General features: G+C 38.9%; 1 protein-coding gene across 1 annotated transcript; it reads left to right on the top strand.

Annotated features, from left to right (window-relative positions):
* Positions 1–80: 80 nt before the first annotated feature.
* On the top strand, positions 81–20,231 carry LOC5567642 (zinc finger protein 239). The gene is made up of 4 exons (XM_001651785.2): positions 81–503; positions 660–871; positions 934–1,191; positions 19,318–20,231. Exons 1-4 carry the CDS (start codon positions 224–226, stop codon positions 20,203–20,205), a joined length of 1,638 nt encoding a protein of 545 aa, XP_001651835.2. The 5' UTR covers positions 81–223; the 3' UTR covers positions 20,206–20,231.
* The last annotated feature ends 1,130 nt before the right edge of the window (positions 20,232–21,361 follow it).

Here is a 21,361-nt window from a genome sequence, read left to right as displayed (position 1 = left end):
CCAACTTGAGGAAAAATAGTTTAGCGTGTCGAATGATTACAATGATCGCAATGATCATGATGATGATGATGTAAACAAAAAACAGCTGTTTGTGCAATCCAGTCTGTCAAATATCTCATGTCCAAAATAGTCAACATTCTGCAGTTTGGTTTGGTTTAATTCCAATTTAGAAAGCCAAAAACAATAAGTTATTCTTTCTTGAGTTATTGAAAAGGTGCGCAAAATGGACACGCCTCAAATGGACAGCCTGCAGCTGCTACCGAGCGGTGATCCGTGCCGGCTGTGTTTGAAAAAGTGCGAACAATCCTACGGTCTGTACGTGAATTCTCCGGACGGCTTAATGAGGGAGCTGCCGAAAAAAATTCTGGACTGCATAGCGCTGGAAATTACCGACGACGAGCCGCAGATCTTCTCCAAGCTGGTGTGCAGCGATTGCGTCTACAAGCTGGACTATTTCTACGAGTTTCGGGAAAATTGCCGCAAGTGTCAGGCCTTCTTCAGCGGTAAGAAAAATGGGGGGCGCAGGGCTGGTAGCGGATCTCTTTTAAAAGTAATATCCTTGAGGAATAATTTGGCATGAAAGGTCCCATATTGAAGACAATCAGTCGCTATTAGCTTTGGAGTCTGTGAATATGAGTTTAATTGGACATCTTTTTCAGAAATGTTGATGTTTTGCCAAGCGGAAGCGGCTATCGAGCGTCAGCAGGAGCAACATCACATTCATGACGTGCACCAGCAGATTCTGCCGGAGATCAACTTCCCTGGGCACGATTTCATGCTGGACGGAAACACCAACAAGGACTACGAGTACATCATTCAAAGCCTGGAAAAGGAGGACATTTCATTTTCAGCCAACGTGGAGGCTCTTAAAGTATGTATTGTATGGCTGGTAGAGATTCGCTAATTAAGTTTATTAATTTAAACCATTTGCAGTTGAAACAGGAGTTGGAGATTTCGATACAGCAGAATCAACAGGAAGACGGAAAGTATATTCCCATGGGGGAACCGTCGGATCCGGGTGGGGTCATGCCCAGCGAGGAAACGTGCTTCAACAATTTGGAAGCGATAGTGGAATCGATTGCCCAGCAGAACGCCTCTGTTGGGTATGCGATGGCGGATAATGTCCCGGATGACGATCTCGATTACGATGATTTCGTTGGAATTGAAACCGTCGATGACAACAGGGATGCTGTAAGTTGTTAGAAGCATTGCACACTGGACCAGGTACAGCATTTAACCAAAGAAAACTTCAAACGCTTTGGCAGTGCATTTTTTCGGATTTATTTGCTCTTCGATTATAAAAGTTAGTTGGAAATTTTGCCGCATAGGTGGCGCTGTGATGCAATCACTTTTAGTTGTAGAACGTGGAAAAATACGTCTGGTTGTTAATAACACCAAAGTTCAGGACTTCTTATAACAAAGTTATGGTGGAAATTCAAATACTACTAGAACTTTAAGCAATTTTTTGTACTATTTACGTCAATATCGTCAAAAGTTTCAATTTAAACAGCATGCGTCAACAAAATTGGACTACTTGCACGTGTTGCAATTATTTTGACGTAGGACTACGTCTTTGTTTTCTATATTGGGGTGCACTTTAAAAGTACGGAAAATGAGACATGTAACGAAATTAGGGGAGATTTTGAACGTTAATAACTCAGTTGTTTATGAACCAATTATTACGATTTTAGTATCATTCGATCAGAAATGTATCTACGCATCGTAAGTAATATATCCAATGAGTGAATTTTGTTGTTTAACTATTGAAAATTTGATAAATGTTGACCCCTTTCTTGTCCAACCAATCACGTTCGAGCATTTTTCGACGGTATCGCTTCCCACTATAAAAGCAAACGGATCCATGCTTCTTCCCTCAGTCATCACATCACATCAATTCAGTTTTCAACCACCAGCGCGCGCGGACGTGTATTCGAGAGCGAGTATTTTCCGAGCGATTCAACAGTGAACAGTGCAGTGACATTCCAACCGATCGCGGTTGAAGAAACAGTGAACAGTTAACCACTCTTCGGTGGTACAGTGACAGCGAAACAGGGCAGGTGAAGAAGCTGCTCAGCATGAAGAAACTTTTCGACGGAACGGCGGTGACGGTGGAACTCCACCCCATCTTCAACAAGCGGCGCTGTGTGATTTCATGTCGCGAAATCCAAAGCAAATCGGAAGAAGAGCTGATGGAATGGCTGGCCAAGGACGGAGTGGTCGGTGTCAAACGGATCACTCGAATGCAGGACGGAAAACCAATTAACACCCCAACTGTCATTCTGACACTCAACGGAACAGCGGTGCCCGATCATATCAAGGTCGGTCCACTGCGTATCAAAACACGCATGTACATCCCGGACCCGATGATATGCTACAAGTGCTTCAACTATGGCCACTCCAAATTCCGGTGCAAAGGCGTTGCAAAGTGCCGAAATTGCTCCTAGACCCACGACCTTGAAGGGGAGTGCAACGCAGTCCCTTTCTGCCAGCACTGCCAAGGTGCCCACGGACCTGCGAACCGATCCTGCCCGGTGTATGCGATGGAGAAGGAAATCGTTAGGCTGCGATTCACCAAAGGCATTTCCCAGGAAGAAGCCAAGAAGCAGATTCAATCCGGCGGCGGATCCTACGCTGCCGTCAGCTCAGCAGTTCAGCAGAGGTTGGTCATCGCCCGTACATCAACGGGACAATCAGATCAACTGAAAGCCAAAGACGACTTAATCAAGCAACTGACCGAAACCATCACGAAGCTGACCAACAGGATCGATGAACTGGAAAAGAAGTGCACGAGCAAGAAGGAGAAGAAGCGATCCCGCAAGATCCAGATCTTGAAGGATGAAGGTAGCGGCTCCGAAATGGAAACAGATTCCAGTGCCAAGCAGAGTACCCCCGGACAACCCAGCGTAGGCGTTTCGAACCAGGTAAGTGCTGTACTTCCAAAGCCAAGCGTTCAGAAACACAAACGTCACCCTACTACCGAAATTCATGTCCCTATTGTTAAAAAAGCAAGTGCTGACCAATCGCAACAATCTTCTGATCTTGCTTATCCCCCATTGAACAGCAAATCTCCCCCAAACCACCCTGGCATTCTCGACCAACTGCAAACTCTAATGGATTCCACTCGTCTCAACTCCCCTCACTCACAATCTCACAATGGCCAACACATCAAACCCCATAAATAGTCAATCGTCCTCTAACCAACCAACTCAATCCTGCCTAGCATTACAATGGAATCTCTTCGGACTTAAAGGTAAACTCTCAGAATTACAATTATTAATATCTAAATTCAACCCTATTGCTTTAGCTTTACAAGAAACAATGGTTCCCAATTCAACTTCAAAAAACTTCATCAAAGGTTATGATTTGTATATTTGCGAAAACCCTGATAATCCCTTCAAAACCGGTACAAGTTTAGCCATAAAAGCTGATATTCCTCACCGTAGAATTTCTCTCCCTTCATATGATTCTTTATTCGCAGTAGCCATAGAAATTGATTTCCCCTTAAAAATCACACTGGTTTCCATTTATATCTCTCCCTCACATAACCTCCCCATTAAAGCTAGTCTTGCCAAAATACTTGACCAAATATCATCCCCTGTTCTTCTGATGGGTGATTTTAACGGTCATTCAACTCTTTGGGGCTGCCATCGTAATGATGCTAGAGGATCGATTTTAAGCCAACTCTTTGACGAATATGGCATGACTCTGCTGAACGATGGTAGTCACACTAGAATCAGTCTCTCAACTGGTCAATCATCAGCTTTAGACCTTTCAGTATCCTCCCATAGCCTCAATTCCCAGCTGTCTTGGATGGTCCACAATGACTGTTGTGGTAGTGACCATCTTCCAATTGTTATCCAACTGAATAGAGCTCCTCCTGTGTCTTCCTGCCGTCCTCGTTGGAAATATGAGCTGGCTGACTGGCCTAGCTATCAAAACGAGGTCTTCTCGGTATTTTCCAACAGAGCCCCTTCCTCAGCTGAGGAATTCGTCCAACAATTGTTTGCCATAGCTACGCACCACATTCCCAGAACCAATGGTTCTCCCGGTAAAAAGTCGGTTCCATGGTGGAACCCCGAGGTTCGTTCTGCAGTCAAACTCCGTCGCAAAAAACTACGTGCTCTTCAGAAGATTGCAAAGGAAGATCGTAAAGACTCTACCACTTTTTCTGAATTCAAAGCTGCTAGGAATGCAGCCAGATCGGTCATTAAACAGGCCAAACAGGACAGCTGGGACGAATTCATCTCCTCAATTAACCCTGACAGTACTTCAAAAGAACTGTGGGACAAAGTCCATCGATTAAACGGTAGTAAAAGTAGACAGCCTATTAAACTAAAAATCAGTAATCAAATCACTGACAATCCTTCAATTATAACCGAACATCTTGCTGATCACTTTTCCCAATCATTTTCCTCCTCCAATTACTCTGATAACTTCATTTCCCACAAAAACACCATAGAAGCATCTCCTCCCAATTTCAATACTGATGAAAATCTAGAGTATAACTGTGATTTATCATATGAAGAGTTAGATTGGGCTTTACACAGAGTCCACGGGTCATCAGCTGGCCCGGATGATGTAGGTTATCCACTTCTCAAGAACCTTCCCCTAATAGGTAAATCCATCCTCCTTACAATATTTAACGACATTCGGAACCGCGGTGAAATCCCTAACTCTTGGAAGGAAGGTTTAGTAGTTCCCATTCCCAAACCCGATAAAGATAGAAATAATGCCGACAACTTCCGCCCCATTACTTTATTAAACTGTATTGGGAAGATTCTTGAGAAAATGGTTAACAGACGACTCATCACTCTTCTGGAATCTCGTGGTTTACTAGATAATCGACAGTTTGCTTTCCGCCCAGATAAAAGCACTGATGACTATCTTACCGAACTTGAAGATATCATTAACTCACACCTGGAAAGGGGAATGCATGGTGACGTTGTATCCCTTGACCTGTCGAAAGCATACGACCGTGCGTGGCGTTTTCCCATTCTCAAATCTTTTGAAGAATGGGGAATCAAAGGTCGCATGGGTCATTACGTCCAAAGCTTCCTTCAGGATAGGAGATTCAGGGTCATCTTAGGCAACAACCGATCTGAGTTGAGATGTCAAGAAAATGGTATTCCTCAAGGTTCGGTAATTGCCCCAACACTCTTCCTCATCTGCATACAATCGCTATTCAAGGACATTCCGCCCAATATCTTCATACTAGTCTATGCTGACGACATCACCATACTCACCTTCCACAGCATAAAATCTCTGTCCAGAAAACGAATTCAATCAGCAGTTCTGAGTGTTTCAAAATGGGCTGACGAACACGGTTTCACTATATCCCCTGAAAAATCCCAACTTCTACACATTAGTCGCAATAGAAAAAAGATGTCAAAACTCCCCGACATCATTTTAAATAATACAATTATAAAATCCCAAATATCCCTCAAAATCCTTGGTATTCATCTCGACCGAACCCTTAGCTTCAGGCAGCACCTTAATAGCGTCCGCAAATCCATCAACCAAAGACTTAATCTCATAAAAGTAATCGGCTCCCGTATACCTTGCGCCCACCGAACATCTATCCTACAAATCGTCAACAGTTGGATTCTACCTAAGATGTTCTATGGTATTGGCCTCTTCAGCAGAGGTGGTGATTTGGTAAGCAACAAATTAAGCCCACTGTATAACAAAGCTGTCCGTCTAGCTTCAGGAGCTTTTGCTACAAGTCCCATCTTATCCATTATGGCTGAATGCGGACAACTCCCTTTTGACTACTCCTTAACAACTAACGTTGTTTCCAAAGCTATCAGATGGCTGAGTCTGGGGGGTCGAAATGACGTTCCCCTGGTCACACGAGCCTCTGACTTAATCCAATCCCTCACAAACCAATCGCTTCCAGAAATAACCGTATTACCTAGATCCAAAACCAAGTCATGGAATCAACCCACCCCCAAAATAGATCTCTCTCTTCTAAATCAGGTCAAAGCTGGTGATCCACCTTCTATAATTCAATCACACTTCAACAAACTCCGCTCTGAAAAGTACTCCAACCACCTAACAATATATACAGATGGTTCTGTATGTAATGGTTATGTTGGTTATGGTATTGCCAGCTTCTCTACACTCCCAAACATCAGTTCTGCCCTCCCCCCATCTTGTTCCATATTTAGTGCCGAAGCATATGCCCTTCTAAAAGCCACTCACCTCTGTTCCACCCTATCGGATCGTCCCATAGTAATCTTCAGCGATTCTGCTAGTTGTCTTCGAGAAAGGAATTCTTACTCTTTGAAACACCCCTGGCTTCAGGAGGCCGAAGGACTTGCTTTGGTCAACAGAGCCACCTTCTGTTGGGTGCCAGGTCACTCTGGCATCCACGGTAATGAGGAGGCTGACCGGTTAGCAGGTGTAGGTCGCAGCATGAACCCAGAGGATGTTTCTATTCCATCCATCGACGCTCAGAGATGGTCAAAGGAGAAGATCCATGACTCGTGGAGCACTAAATGGTACAACAGCAGGGATATTGCTCTCAGAAGATTAAAATCATCCACTTTCCCCTGGCCCGATAACATCAACCCCAAACATCGTCGCATTTTAACCCGTTTACGAATTGGTCACACTCGTTTAACCCATAGTTACCGTATTGACAAAATAGATCCCCCTACTTGCACATCTTGCGGTACCCCCTTAACTGTCCACCATATTTTGATTGACTGTCAATGTTACAACACTGAACGCTTGGCTTGTAATTTGGACGGCACCCTGGAAGAGACGTTATCGCCACCAAACGAGGAAGCTTTAATCGCATTTTTAACCACCACCGGATTACTGGACCAACTGTAAAACCCAGCGATAAGGGACGAATGACCTTCGGGTTAAAGTCCCTCTCAAACAACAACAACAACAACAACTTCTTCCCTCAGTCTTCTTTTTGCGGTCCGACTGTGAACACGATCGGGCGAGTCATTCTCGCTTTGCTTTTGCACCCGCGTCACAGTCCAATTTGTGTCGTCGGAAGAGGAAGACGCAAGATTGATTTGCGGCGGCGATGATGGTTTGAGAAGCGTCCAAACCTTCGTCATCGCCGCCGCAAATTTATCCGCGCTCCCAGATTTCGACTCGTGATAAATCGGTGGTCAATAAGCAAGCCCGGTAGGAGCCAAATACCAGAAGCCCCCAGAGTTGCTGATCCGAAAAGAAAAGAGCAGCGAATCGAGCGTCGGACTTATGAAATCGCTCAAGATTTCAAGAGTGAGCATCGTTTCCAGATTTCGCCTTGTGCCCGGTGATCCACTACCCGTTGCTGTTGTGCGCCATCCACGGACCATGGCAATCAACTGATCAATCCCGCAGTGCTCTGTGATCGCATCGAGGCTAAGAAAGCCATCGGCCCTTGTCAGGGCCATCAAATTTGTGAAAAAGTGTTGAAAGAAAAATATTTCCGACCTTATTACATCTTATATTTCTCAATCAATCTCACAGTTTCCTACAAAATTTAATTAGTCATGAATAATTGATGGCACGACAATTTGAGACTATTCTTGGACGCTGCTGCTGTGCCGTCGGGGCGAGTGCTCAACATTCCACATCGATTATAAACTGGAGTGGCATTTCCAACAGTGTCTTTGATTTGCCATATTTAATGGGAGCACTTCGATTATGAAAATAATCACATGTAACAAAACTGCGACATATTTAGAATGGTTTTGTAGAGAAATTCTGATAGAACAACTTTCATCATTTTGGCACCCATTAATCAGAAATCCACCTTCATACTAAAGAAAACTATTGATTATCAATAGCTAACTGTAGAATATTTAGTAAATGTCAAGCATTCCAACTATTCATGTTTGATCAATTTCTCACGCATTATCATTTTTCGCAATTTTCAAGTAATTCTAAGCCTAACACATTATTGGCACATACCCATTTTCCAGATTGGTCGACTAGAAGAGAAGAGCACGAACGGGAGGAGCATCATCTGTTAATCTAAGGGTTTAAAGCATGCTTCCTTCGCCGGATTCGGTTTCATTCCATTTTCGCTTTCGAGCTGGTAAGAGCTCCTCCGAACCTGCTTAGCGAAGAGCACCTCGTAGCCAGAAGCCTGCTGAGCTGTTGATCAGCATCTGGTTTATGAGATTTCGGCTCGTGATAAACTCATCTGTGGTGCAGTCAAGAATCAAGCCCGTTAGGCATCATTACTACTATTATTAGACAAATCGAGCGTCCGGCTTGTGGTATCGCTCAAGATTTCAAACTTAAGCTACGTTTTCAGATTTCGACTTCAGCCGTTTGATCTAATACCTGTTGCTGATGTGTGCCATCCACACCACGAAACATTCAACTGGTTCGTCTTATAAGCAGAGAACTTATACAAATTTCTACACTTGCGTTGAAGATTCTTCGTTTAACCATGGCAATCAACTGATAACATCCTGTAGTGCGATCCATCTATGACAGCATCCGAGCTAACAAAGCCTTTGGCTCTTTTCAGGGCCACCAAATGTGTGTAAGAGAGTTAACAGAGTAATATTTCCGACTTTATTTATCACATTGCCAAGCAATGAATAATATTTCTCTTAAACCATAAGATTAACAAAGCGATGACTGAAGCTTTCATTATAATCCTCGAACAATTTCCATTGCTGTTAAATATTCTTTAATTAGAATTACTTAGATTTTGCTTCAGCATGCTGAACAAGCCACAATCACTACTGTTCTTTCAAATGCTACCATATATTTCATAGAAGGTTACTAATATAATTTCAAAATGATCATACAACCTGAAATGAAACTTCACATTTTCATATATAAATATGACGAATTCATCGGATAAGGATAATGTATATTTGGGACATGATTAAACGTACACTTGGCTGCAAATCGTTATATGCATAAATATTTACGAAAGTTTCGAGCACTGAAAACAATATGAAGTCAAAACGAGCAACAAGAACGACATCAAATTCACTTAAATTAACCATCGTGGTCCTACGTCACCAGTTCGTACAACCCCATAGGGATGTACCCTTATAGTTTTTGCAGGTCAGAACTGTATAAGTACTTACTAAACTGGCAAACTTAGTTTCATTTTAACATATTGTCACAAATCCAAATAAAATTTTAGGTACCCAAACGACCCATGAAAATGAATAGTACCGTAAGTGCCGTAATTCAGTGCAGTTAAGGAATAAAACGATTCAAATTGTTAACTAAAAAAAAGTATTGCATCAATAAAAAAAGCTTTATGAGTGGATCGCTAGCAAATCCATTTTAGATTATGGGAAAAATATAAACTAGACTGTATTCATAATTTAAAATTGAAACGCTTTTCCATATTCCGCGCAGAAGAACGCCTAATTCCGCGCACTCGCGAAGCAATCAAATTAACATTAATTTCAATGTAAGGCAGAATTCATTCATTACGTAACGCTGAAATAGAAAATTTACAACCCCCTCCACCCTCCATAATACTTTTTGTTTGAAAAAAAGTAAATTTTTGTATGAGCCGTTTAGTTTTATTTCTTATATTTTTATGACCATCATATGAAACAGAGATAAACATGTGTTATGGTCTTTTCATTAACGTGGCATTGATACTTGTGAATTTCGTACAGGGGAATGTGGGGCAGTTTGGAGACCTTAAAGAAATTCGATAGAAGTGCAGAAAATATTATAGTATTATCAGTTCTTTGTACTGTTTCCAACAATTTTTAGATCCGCACGATTTCCGTTGTCCTATAAAGTTCACGAATGAATGAATGATTTTTCAAAATTTGTAATTTTTCGTGTCGATTTTTTATCGATGGGATGATATGAGCACCCTATTTTAGATTGTGAAATTATCTCATAGAATCATGTAATTTAATTATTTTGTTCACTCAACTGGAAAGTAATTAGTGTTTAAAAACACTCTTTGCAAAAAGATTAAATTTTAAAGAACATTGTGACAATCAATCATCAACATTCTACCATCAGTGCACCAGTTTCCGCTCATGTTCCAGTAGCCCGCTCACACTGAAAAATGATGAGTTTACGCAACGTAAATTTGAAAACTTTAGTCGCTATACAATTGAAATCGACAAATAGAATCATACTGTGGACATTTTTTTGTGTATTTACTCAAATCCATCCATCCATCCGGGAAATCCGGGAAAAGCGGGAAAAATACGGGAATCACAAATGACCGGGAAAAAATACGGGAAATACCCGGGAATTTGGATAACACACCGGGAAAATATGTATTTCAATCCTCAAACTAATGGTTTGTTTCAATTTCTATAGGACACATAGATTGTTTTCTCTAGGAGGTGCACGACTGGCGACTTGTACTTCGCATCTTGACTAACTTTTGGTTAGTTGGTAGAGATAGTCAACGATTAAAATCATGGAACCATTCGTAGAACGGTTTTAAGAATTCCTGGTTAGGATTTTGACAAGATGCTTGATAGATTTACATTGAGTTTTATTGCTATTTTTAATGAGATCTAAAGATTTAGCTGAAATACTAACGGGAATCGAACCGATAATTGATCAGTTGCTTGAAAGTTATTTCTGAGAGATCACTGAAATGATTATTAGTAGATAGCAAATAAGGTTTTTAGTGGATTTCAGAAAAGCAGGGCTTGGATTTCGATCCGAATAAGCCGATCGAACCATATTCAGTGTAACTGTTCATGAACCATAACAGTTCGTGGCACATTGCAGTCGGAGAGCACTATGACTGTTGATATTCACCCTCTCGTTTGGTACGTGGCGAGAGAGCGTTCAAGAGCGTTCACAGACTGCAACGGTATCGTGCCATTCGGGTGATTTATGTTTTATATAAAATTTGTAATAACTTTAAAATGTTCTGGAAATGCAACCTTAAACAACTTAATTAAAATCTATTGAAACATCGAACACCAAAATATTCTCCTCTGTTTCTTGGTCAGAATGAAAATGTGTAACACGTGGAGACACACAGTGATCTGCGCCAAGCGGTGTATGATGTGTCAGATTTTTTTTCCTATTGTGGCTCGTTATATTCTACGAACGAAAAATGTCATGCGTGTTGTGTGCAGGCGAATAAATGGGTTAACATTTTGGCTCGTGTATCAATGATCGTTACAATTTCCAAAGCCTGTGGGAAACATCCTTGGCTGATATTGCTTAATTTTTTTAGTGGATTCGTATAGGTCGGAAAAAGCTAAGCCAAACAATATATTTTGCATAATTCTTCGGAAATCTACTGACATCCTAGGTAGATTTATTAGAACTTCCATTTAATGGATTTCTGGGATTGTTCACGATACTTGGGTTTGTGTGTAATTCTCCAATTTACAGCGATTTTCTAGTAGGTCCATTCAAAATTTTAGATTGCTTGGAAGATGTATTCCTGGATTTTTGGCCAAAGCTTAAGTCAGCTTCATAGGTGAACAATAACATGTATTAAAAGATATCGTTTCTGTTAAAAAGTTCTCACCTTGGATCCAACATGAGTTTCACCAGACCAAGAATTTCTCCAGAAACCATCCATGGGCCATGTCTAACACATAATTCCGAAGGCATTCTTAAAAGGTGGGCTATTGAACTTTGCCCTCTGGCCGTAATAAAGTCCCAGTTTATATTTGCAGATTTGGTAAAAATATAGTCTTAAGTTTAGATACACAGAGCTGAAATTTGTTTATATAATTCGAAATTCTGTCTGAGCTTCCTTTGAATTTTAAGGAGAGGATGGTCTTTTAGATAAGGTACCGTGGGGCAAGTGGGTAATGGATTTCCCATAGTTTGGATTCTTCAAACTCTAGAGACCTTAAATTAAACCAAATGAGGTCGTATATATTTTTTAGCTTGACTCCCACCAAATATAAGCAGTATGCTGAAATTGATTTTTATATAAAATTGAAGAAAAAAGTACAGAAAAAGTTTTTGAAAAACTTCTTACTTTTCACTTGCCCCATAAGTAAGGCAAGTGAAAAGTTTATCGTTTTGAAAAATAAATTCAAAAACTAACAGTTATATTCACAATTTCTATTACCTTCAACATTTGTTAAGGCACCCCAATGAACAATAACATAAGTAACATGTAAACAAAGAGAATTTTATTGTTGTTACTTGAATTTTATTTTGTTCAGTTGTGTTTGTTAAAATCAGGGCTGTGCATTTTCGAAAGCATTTTGTGAAACACGAAGGTTTGGTTGCGTCGTTTCGATGGTGACGAACAACTGCGTCGCTTCGTTCTTCTTTCACCACTCATTCTTTTCGTAAAATGATTGAAAGCAGCGAACAAGAAAGGTGAAATGAAAAAGTAAGAATTTCGTTTCATTTGATTTCATTGAAATCTTTCAAAATTGTAATTTTACCGTAATTTCGGGTGAAATTGATCATTTTTCACGTTTTTTCTAGACTGTTTTCTATAATGTTGACAAAGCAAAACAACTAAATGCGCCTCATCGACTCATGTACCGAAATTTTCTAACAAATGTCATTTTATTGTTAACAAATATATTTAAAATAAAAAATCAGGGGATCTCATTTCGGGGTGAAATTGATCACTTGTCAATGCAATTATTGCTAGTTTTCAAAACAACTCTACATAATAAATTTGAGCTCCCTGAATCCAAATATGCTTGTCAAATTCTTAACAATTCAATATTTATTTAAATAACGAATAATTAAATTTCAAAAATTTCGCGAAAAACGCCTAAATGTATGAAATTTCCTAAGGAATTCAATGATATTTAATAGAAATTCAATTATTTCAACCATATGAGCTAATTGGTACGAGTTTTTGTGATGAAATCTGGTTTGGGGATATATCTCAAGCATCCTTACAAACTTTCAGGTTTATACCATGTTCAAATCCCTGCTTAGAAATAGAAGTTCATAGGTGTTTGTCAATACAGTAATACCTCGATATAACGTAACCTCGATATAACGTAACCTCTTTATAACGTAACTCGATATAACGTAATTTTTACCTCGATATAACGTAACTTTTTTTTGACCCCATTTATTTTTACAATTTTTATCAAAAACATGGTTTATGAACTGCTATAAACATTTTTCAAGATTCAAACACCAACCAATACTAAATCAAAGCAATTCAAGCGTTTACCACAGACAAACAGACGTAACACTTATAACAAATGGCGATCAAAATCATAGTCGAGAGAACATGTACGCCCAATGCTAAAATTGATGTATTTGGCCGGTAGACCAACAGATGGCGGTAATGTGTAAACGCGTAACACGAACAAAAACTATGCGAGCGCTGGCAGTGGTGGACTGACCACCTACAATATATTTGAATCGACCGTTAAAAAGGTGGTCGATGGACAACGGTAAGAGTGTGACGTCTGTTTGTCTGTGCGTTTACTATCACTAAATACAGTCATAAATCGATATCGAAATTTCTCGACGGATTCTGAGGATGCCTCCAGATATTCCGACAATAATTGCTCCATGGACTTATCTTAAACTGTCCTGGTATTCATGTATAAACTTAAAACCTATTCTTAAAATAATTCCGACAGGGATATTCCAGAAATTCTACAAGTTGACCCTCCAGATATTCATGTGTTATTTCTCCAGGATACAAAGTGGATTCAACTATGCACTCTACAAACAATTCCACATATGATACCTTATACTTTTCCGGAGTCTAGAAATTTATAAATTATTTCAGCATTTTTTCATGAATTCTTCCAGCGGCCTTTTTGAAGAACAATCCAGTTATGATTCTTGGAATGCTCTACAAATTATTTAAAAAACCGTACAGGTATTCGTCCAAAAACCTGAAGATCAATTTTCTTGGCATTTCTCCACCAATTTAATTATGATTTTCTGCAGAAGTTTTTACAAATATTTATGCAGAAACCATTCTATATACTACTTTAGGTTCTTCAAGGATTCTATGTGAAATGAAATCTTTCATTGATTCCAACACGAATTTCTAAAGAAAGATTCCAATGATTTCATTGGGTTCTTCAAGTAATTCTTAAAGACGATAAGTCTAGAAATTTTTCTATGGATTTTTTTTATTACAAAAATATATTCAGGGATTCCAAAAACTGAGCATTTACCTCCGGAGATCCTCCAGAAATCTCTCCTAAAATACTACCGAAAATTCACAACGTATTCGTTCAGAAACTTTCGCATGAAAAATTACTCGAAGACAGTTCTTGTTTTTGACAGTTTTCTAGTGATTTCTTCATGAATTCTAAAAAAAAAACATTTATCAAAGAATTCTTGGGACATTCATTCTAAAATTCTGTCCAGAAATTACAAAAAGATTTGCTTTAAGAGTTTTACCACGAGTTCCTCATAACAAAATTCTTGAAATTTCATAACTGCTTGCTAGAAATGTTCATGGATTGCTCAACATTAACATTTTTAAAGATTTCTGAAAGATCTCATTTATGAATTTATTGTATAATTTCTCCGAGTGTTCAAGGATTCCTCCAAAGTTTTTTCCTGAATACATTTCTTTAGGAAATACTGAAATAAAAAGGTAAAAGTAAAAAATAAAACAAAAAGAAAAATATAAGAAAATTTCATACGGAAAATTTTTTTTTAAAAATATGTGAGATAAACTGAAAATGCCTGCTAGTTCAATAATTTAAATGTAAGACCCATTTTCTCACCAAACAATACATGATGAACGAAATTCAGAAAAAAAAATTTGCTTCGATATAACGTAACCTCGATATAACGTAACGAAAATAAAAATCGAGTTACGTTATATCGAGGTATTACTGTACTTCACCGTGCATGATTTTGAAATTTTACATTATTTTCATAGTAATAAACATTCTTTAACGCAAAAAACTTCACAACACAAAATTCGACAATAGTTACGACAAACAACGTTCACTCACTGCCGCTATCATTGATATTTGTGCTCCATTACGAATTAATAAAATCGTGTGATACGATGATCAATTTCGCCCTTCTGATCAATTACACCCGATTTTACGGTACCTATTTTTTGAAATAGTAATGTATATAACTTATTAGATAATAAATTAAGATAGAGAAAGTATGCGGGCCACCACGTCGTTCATTTGAATTAATCTGCTCCTAAAGTTAGAGACTACAGATTGAAAGACCAGCTCGCTGCGGTGAGGCTCTGATATATGACGCGCGACGCACAGGCAGCACGAAAGAAATGAAAGAATACGCTTGCTGCGATAAAAGGAAATGTTTGTCTGATTGAAACGAAACAGTAGAGTTTCAATCGAAAGGGAAGCTTGAGTCAGTCAGTAGGGGACTGATAATGCTTTCAATGAATTGAAAATGGACGGCCCTGGTTGAAATAAATCGACAACTTTATAACTGCAACATTTCCAATGCTGATTCTTACATCATGGGACAGAAATTGCATTTCTGCTCTGTAGAATTTCCACCGCTCGTTATTTGTTTTTAAGAAAATCGGATATGACGTTGGATAACTCTTCGAGAGGAATCAAACGGAATCCTTCAATAAAGTATTTAGAAGCTTTATTATGTGGATAAACCTATACCCCATTTTTATGTTTTGAACTAGCTTTACATAGTCATTCCACGAGATTTCCGTGCGTTCTCTTATATTGGAACTTTTCAATCAACGTCTTCCTTTTAATTGGCTGTCCGAAGTGAACATATTAATATCGTAATATTTGGCAACCTTTTTTTAGAGAAGTTCCATGATTTGGCCATGATAATAGCTTTTAACGCTTTGAGTATAGTGTTTCTTGAATTATCAGCACGTTCTGTTGTTCTATAATAATTGTGAACCTTGTATACTTAAAGCTACCTAAATAGAACACAAATTCAATCTCTTATGAGAAATTTTTCACTTGCCCCACGTGATTAGAAAATTGATGGTGTTTCAATTTAGTTATTTTTAGGGCTATGTCGAATTAATTCTAAAACTTTTTTATCGCATTTTAAAACTGTCAGAAGGGACAACTTAATAGTGGTACAAAAAATTATTTTCGCAACTTTTTTCCGCTGAAATTATTAAAATAAGATTGCACGCTGCCAACTTGTTACGGAGTGATAGTCGACAGGTTAACAATCTTTCGCTCTATTATGCGAAAAATGGCTTAAAAATCTCTTAAATCTGTTACCTATCGTAATGTTTTCAATGGCCTCAAAGGTTTACGCATGAGTTTAAAACCTTAATTCACGTATTCAGTAAAATATAACAATTATTTTCTTTTACCCCATTTACCCACTTGCCCCGCGGTACCTTATTGCAACAAATATTTCAAGTCTTTATGTCCGAAACTTTTTCGAAATTCAAACCTTTTTAATTCATGAAAAAATTAGATGAAGTCCTCCAAACTTGTACGGTTTGTATAAAAATAAACGAAAATATCAAGTCGCAGGATCAATTTGTCATCTATTTTTAATTTTTGTTTTTGGGCATCTGGGAAAAATCCGGGAATTGGAAAACTGATTTTGAATGGACACCCTGCTCAAATTACCTTACTTTTTGAACTCGTGAGCGGACTACTGGAACATGAGCGGATACTGGTAAATACGTTGATGGTGTTTCGAGTATAGTTTATTCATTTTTCTATTACTTTAGAAAACTGACTTATAACATACATATTGCTTAATTTTTTTGCCAGCTTTGGAGTTGCATTTTACTTCAGTTGAAATTTCAAAAATTTATGCAGTTTCCATGAGGTGCTCATTCCAATCCATAGTCGGGGCTACCCCTATAGGTATTTGTATTCTGCATTGTTCATACAACCCAAGAACCAGTTCGCATTATTGCTTGGAATCGATATCTCGCGAAACTTTACTAAAGGACCTATCTAACATTGAGAGGCTCTCTTTGTTTACTTTCTCTTTAATCAATAACTGAGTCACATTAACCTATTCTGTTGCGATTTTTGTATTAAACGCTAGTCAAGGAAACTGCCTTTCGATCTGTACTGAAAAACTTTCCAAAAGCATTAGTATTTCACTGTTATAATCGAAAGAGAGCGAGAGAGGAGAGAATCTCTCATTTGTACATAGGTCCTTTAGTAATGTTAAGCGAGATATGTCTTAAAAAATTCAATCAATTGTATCCGCTAATGCCACGGGTACCTGAAACTTAAATCTGTTAAGCAAACTAGAAACCTCAGAAGATCCATAAAGTTTATCCATAAATTACGTCTCACAAAATATGGCCATTTGCAATCTCTCGTCCCCGTATATCATACTTTTTGTTAGGCTGATACAAATATTAAATTTCTTTTATGTCCGAGACCACTTGGAAGGTTCGAGGGGGGGGATAAAAATAAATAAGGAACAAAAAAATAAAAATGAAAAAAAAAGTTATTTTTTCGAATTTTTATTTTTAACGATAATTGTTAAACTTTTTCCAAACGTCCTCTGAATCATTATTTTACTTGTGTTTTACTTCAAAAATCGAAAAAAAAACCTAAATGATGTCAAAGAAATGATGAATCTTTTTTTTTCTCCCCTTCAAAATTTTCGGATTTTTGAAGGGGGGGGTGACATAAAAGAAAATTAATATTTGTATCAGCCTTATTTGTGGTTCACAATGTTAAGTAAATTTTGTGTGCACAGATGTATAGATTCTCTCCTCTTGTGGTATATTGTTCAGACAACAATTTTAAAATTTTTATGGGCTTTGGTTTTTGGATAAACTTTTCCTCTCATTATGAATGACCACGTGGTTTCTGGACGGTCGCTTTTAGTTTCCCTGTAAGTGAGCTTTCCCGAGATTCTGCTTGCCCGTGAAACGTATTTATGCATGAAGACACTTTTCAATGAAATAGTTAGATGTGAAGACGAATATAGCATGTTTAACTTGTTTATTGTTCAGCGAAGAACAGTGCGCGGAATTAGGGCATTATAAAAAAAACGTGACCTTATTCCGCGCATTACTTTTTGGGATGAGACTCAATAATTATGCTAATATTTGATAAGATTTCATAGAAGCATCATGAAACATATCTGTAGCAAGTGGTTCCATAGAAAATTGCATAAAAAATAAAACATTTTCAATAAAAAAATCGCTTTTGTTTTTGTCCTACAGTCTTAGCACGGACGCTAAGGAAATGAGAAAAATGGCGTCAACTTCGTCGGGCCTCCACTGATTATTTTTTTACGCCGCGAAAAAATGCTTTATTTGCTTTTATTGATGATTCGAACTTATTCTAAATAGTAGTAGCATCAAATGGCATTGAAAGTTGTTGCAAAATTGATGTGTATTTCCCTATATAAATCGTTTTGTATGAAATGCGCGGAATTAGGCAATGCGCTGAATTAGGGCACTTTACGGTACATTTTTTTTGCGCGAGAATGCAGTACTAAAACAACTTTCAAGAAGAAGCATGAAAGTTCCGTTCACGATGATGAACAAAGCTCTTACAAACGAAATAAAAACTCCATCATTGACTAATAAAATTCATTCGAATAAAACTTGAACTTTGGTATTATTAGCACCTTTATATTGGATATTGGATATTGGAATAGCTTCAGCATGCATTAAAAAAATATCTAGAAGTGTATACATTGCTATTCAATCAAAAACACTTTAAAACTTGTCATTATTTTGTTTTAGTCACACAAAATTAGAGTATTTCTTAAACCTGGAATTATTTTATGATACCTGGAAAATCCTGGAAATATCATTTCATTTCGGTAAACGAGTAGACACCCTGAAAAGATTAGTGTTTGATCCTTTGACCTTGTCGCTTGCACAATGTCCTTTCCAAGATAACTATAGAGATGCAGAAGATTCACCAATCTCTAGTAACAATGGTTCTCTAACTAACATTCCTTCCCTTACTCGATGATCGTAAGGACGTGGCTGGCGTCATTATTGACTTTAAAATTTTGAGCTCTCTATTTGCGCACATTGAGAATGATAAGATTATCCCAAGCCCCATTCATTCAATATCTGTACAACTTTGATTTTCCGGTCAATCACGGAGTAGCAACTACGAATTGTACGGTCATCTATGTTCAATTTCATGCTCATGTTAAACATTGTTCAAGTTCAGTTTTGTCTATCAAATAGTAGAAAAAAAAGTTGTGGAAAAGATTTTTTTCTAGATCTGGAATCTTATAAAATAAATTTAATTATTTGAAATTTAACCTTTTTTAAGGAATTAGGTACCAAACTAAAATTTTGGTTCGATACCTACTGAATCAACGGTTTGTGCGATATTCAAAAAACGCAAGAAATCAACAGAATAGAACGTCTTGATTTCAGTGAGAATCACACCACTCCTTAAGCTCTAGAACTTTTATGTGGAAAAATACTGTTCCTGGCCCAGTGTGCATTTGTATTTTGTGTCCAATGTTTTCGTTATAACAAATCGTTCACAGTCTATTTCAGAGATACAACTTCAACAGATCACTGAAGAACCACCCCCAAAGTATGAACCCGCCGACGAAATCGTTCCCCTCCCATTGGCTTCCGATGAAATCCCAGTGCAAGTCGCACCCATAGAACCGGTCCCAGTGGAGGAGCCACCCGTCCTACTTCCGCAAGCCCCAAACGATCGCACCTGTGATATATGCGGGAAGGTTTGCACAACCCGGACCAAACTGAAGCTCCACCGCAATACGCATCTCAACATTACTCCGTACAGTTGCCACGTCGAAGGTTGCCCCAAGGCATTCAAATCGAAGAAGGGCCTGGACGAGCACATGGCCAACCATACCGGAAATTTCGCTCTCTCCTGCAACATTTGCGGCAAAGGCTTCCTGAAGCAGAGCAACCTGACCAGCCACCTGAGGACACATTCCGACGAGAAATCATTCCGGTGTAACATTTGCAAACAGGCCACCTTCAAGAGCAAGAAGGCTCTCCAGGATCATAAAAACCGCCACCTCGGACTGAAACCGTTCGAATGTGGCCAGTGTGGCAAGCAGTTCACCAATCGGTATTTGCTGCAACAGCACGAGCTGGTCACCCACACGGGAGTTCGGTTTCCGTGTCCCCAGTGTGACAAGACGTTCACCTGTAATAGCTATCTGAAAGTGCATCTGCGCATCCACCAGAACGATCGGCCCTTTGTGTGCGAGGTGTGCAACCGAGGTCACGTGACCCGGAGGGATTTGGAGGTGCACATGACGCTGCATACGGGGGAGAAGAAGTTTGTCTGTGATGTGTGCGGTAAGGACTTTGCACGGTTGATTGCGCTGTCCTTCCACCGCCGGATACACGAGCCTCGGGCGAAGAACTCGGAGGTTCAGCTGTCCCTGAGTTGATGTTGAATAAATTGTTGGCTTGCGAATTTGGTGGTGGACAACCATTTTTAAGGAACGAAATCCCTGTGGTGTTTGTCTTGAGTATTATCATGGGTAAGTATCTGATCGTTTTAAGGCTCATGGTGTCTGTAGAGCACCATCAATTTATCATTTTGCGACGAATCCAACAAAAACTAAAGCGGCTCAAATTCATATTCGCACTGGACACTGTTTTCGCATCAAGTTGGTAAAAAACTATGACGCCATCTGTACGCGAGGGAGCTAACGGGACGTAATAAAACGCGGCGGACTACTCTCGAACTCAGGCTGTGAACCGTTTTACCAATTCGTTTAACTATTAGTTAAAATTTGACATTTTGATAGTTATTGCGGCGCTCATTTTAAATCCACATCCAGCGGCAGCGGTAACGCGCAGAAGATATGCGCGCAATTCAAACGCAATGTCAAAATTCAAGTAGGCTTGGATTTTTTCGTTCTTCAAGAACGCAAATGTTTCAAATTTGCTAAATCTGAAACATTTGGTGATTTTGAATATCACTGCGACGGTATATCGACATTTTCAGATAATCGCATTACGTGGATTTATCTGGCAGAGCACAATGTTTTTCCCTCAAATGGTTAAATTGAACTTCGCGGTCGACCCATTTGAGCTTTGACAGTCGAGTACTTATTTCAGAACAAAGTTGACAGATGGTTAGTTATTCTCAAATTCACGGGAGCGGAAAATAACTTTCGCACTGTCAAGTTTAACCATGCTCCAGAGTGTCGTGACCGTTCCAACAGTTCTTAAATTTTCTAATCCGGCGTAATAATTAAACATTTTTTTTCACATACTTGTTTTTTAATTATGAATCGTGGTTTACGGCCAACCAGCCGAGTGGAAGTTTAACAACTACCGAAAAGCTAAACATTACATATAATTTGCAATTGGATTAGATGGACAAATTGATGTGAAGATTTGCGAAAAAGTTACACGTCTTCTCAGTGAGAATCGAACTCACGACTCCCCGATCTCTAGTTGGGGCGCGTTAACCACTACGCCATGAGAGGACTCATGAACGCAGAAGTTAACCTGAATTCGATTTCAGCTCAATAATCACGTGGTCCTCTTTCGCAAAGTGCACCTCTTTCGGAAGAATTAGATGCCCATCCAAAC

The sequence above is a fragment of the Aedes aegypti genome, chromosome 3, assembly GCF_002204515.2.
Source record: "Aedes aegypti strain LVP_AGWG chromosome 3, AaegL5.0 Primary Assembly, whole genome shotgun sequence".
Classification (NCBI taxonomy): domain Eukaryota; kingdom Metazoa; phylum Arthropoda; class Insecta; order Diptera; family Culicidae; genus Aedes; species Aedes aegypti.
The sequence above is the reverse complement of the archived record's forward strand: the minus strand, read 5'-3'. Positions and strand labels throughout refer to the sequence as shown.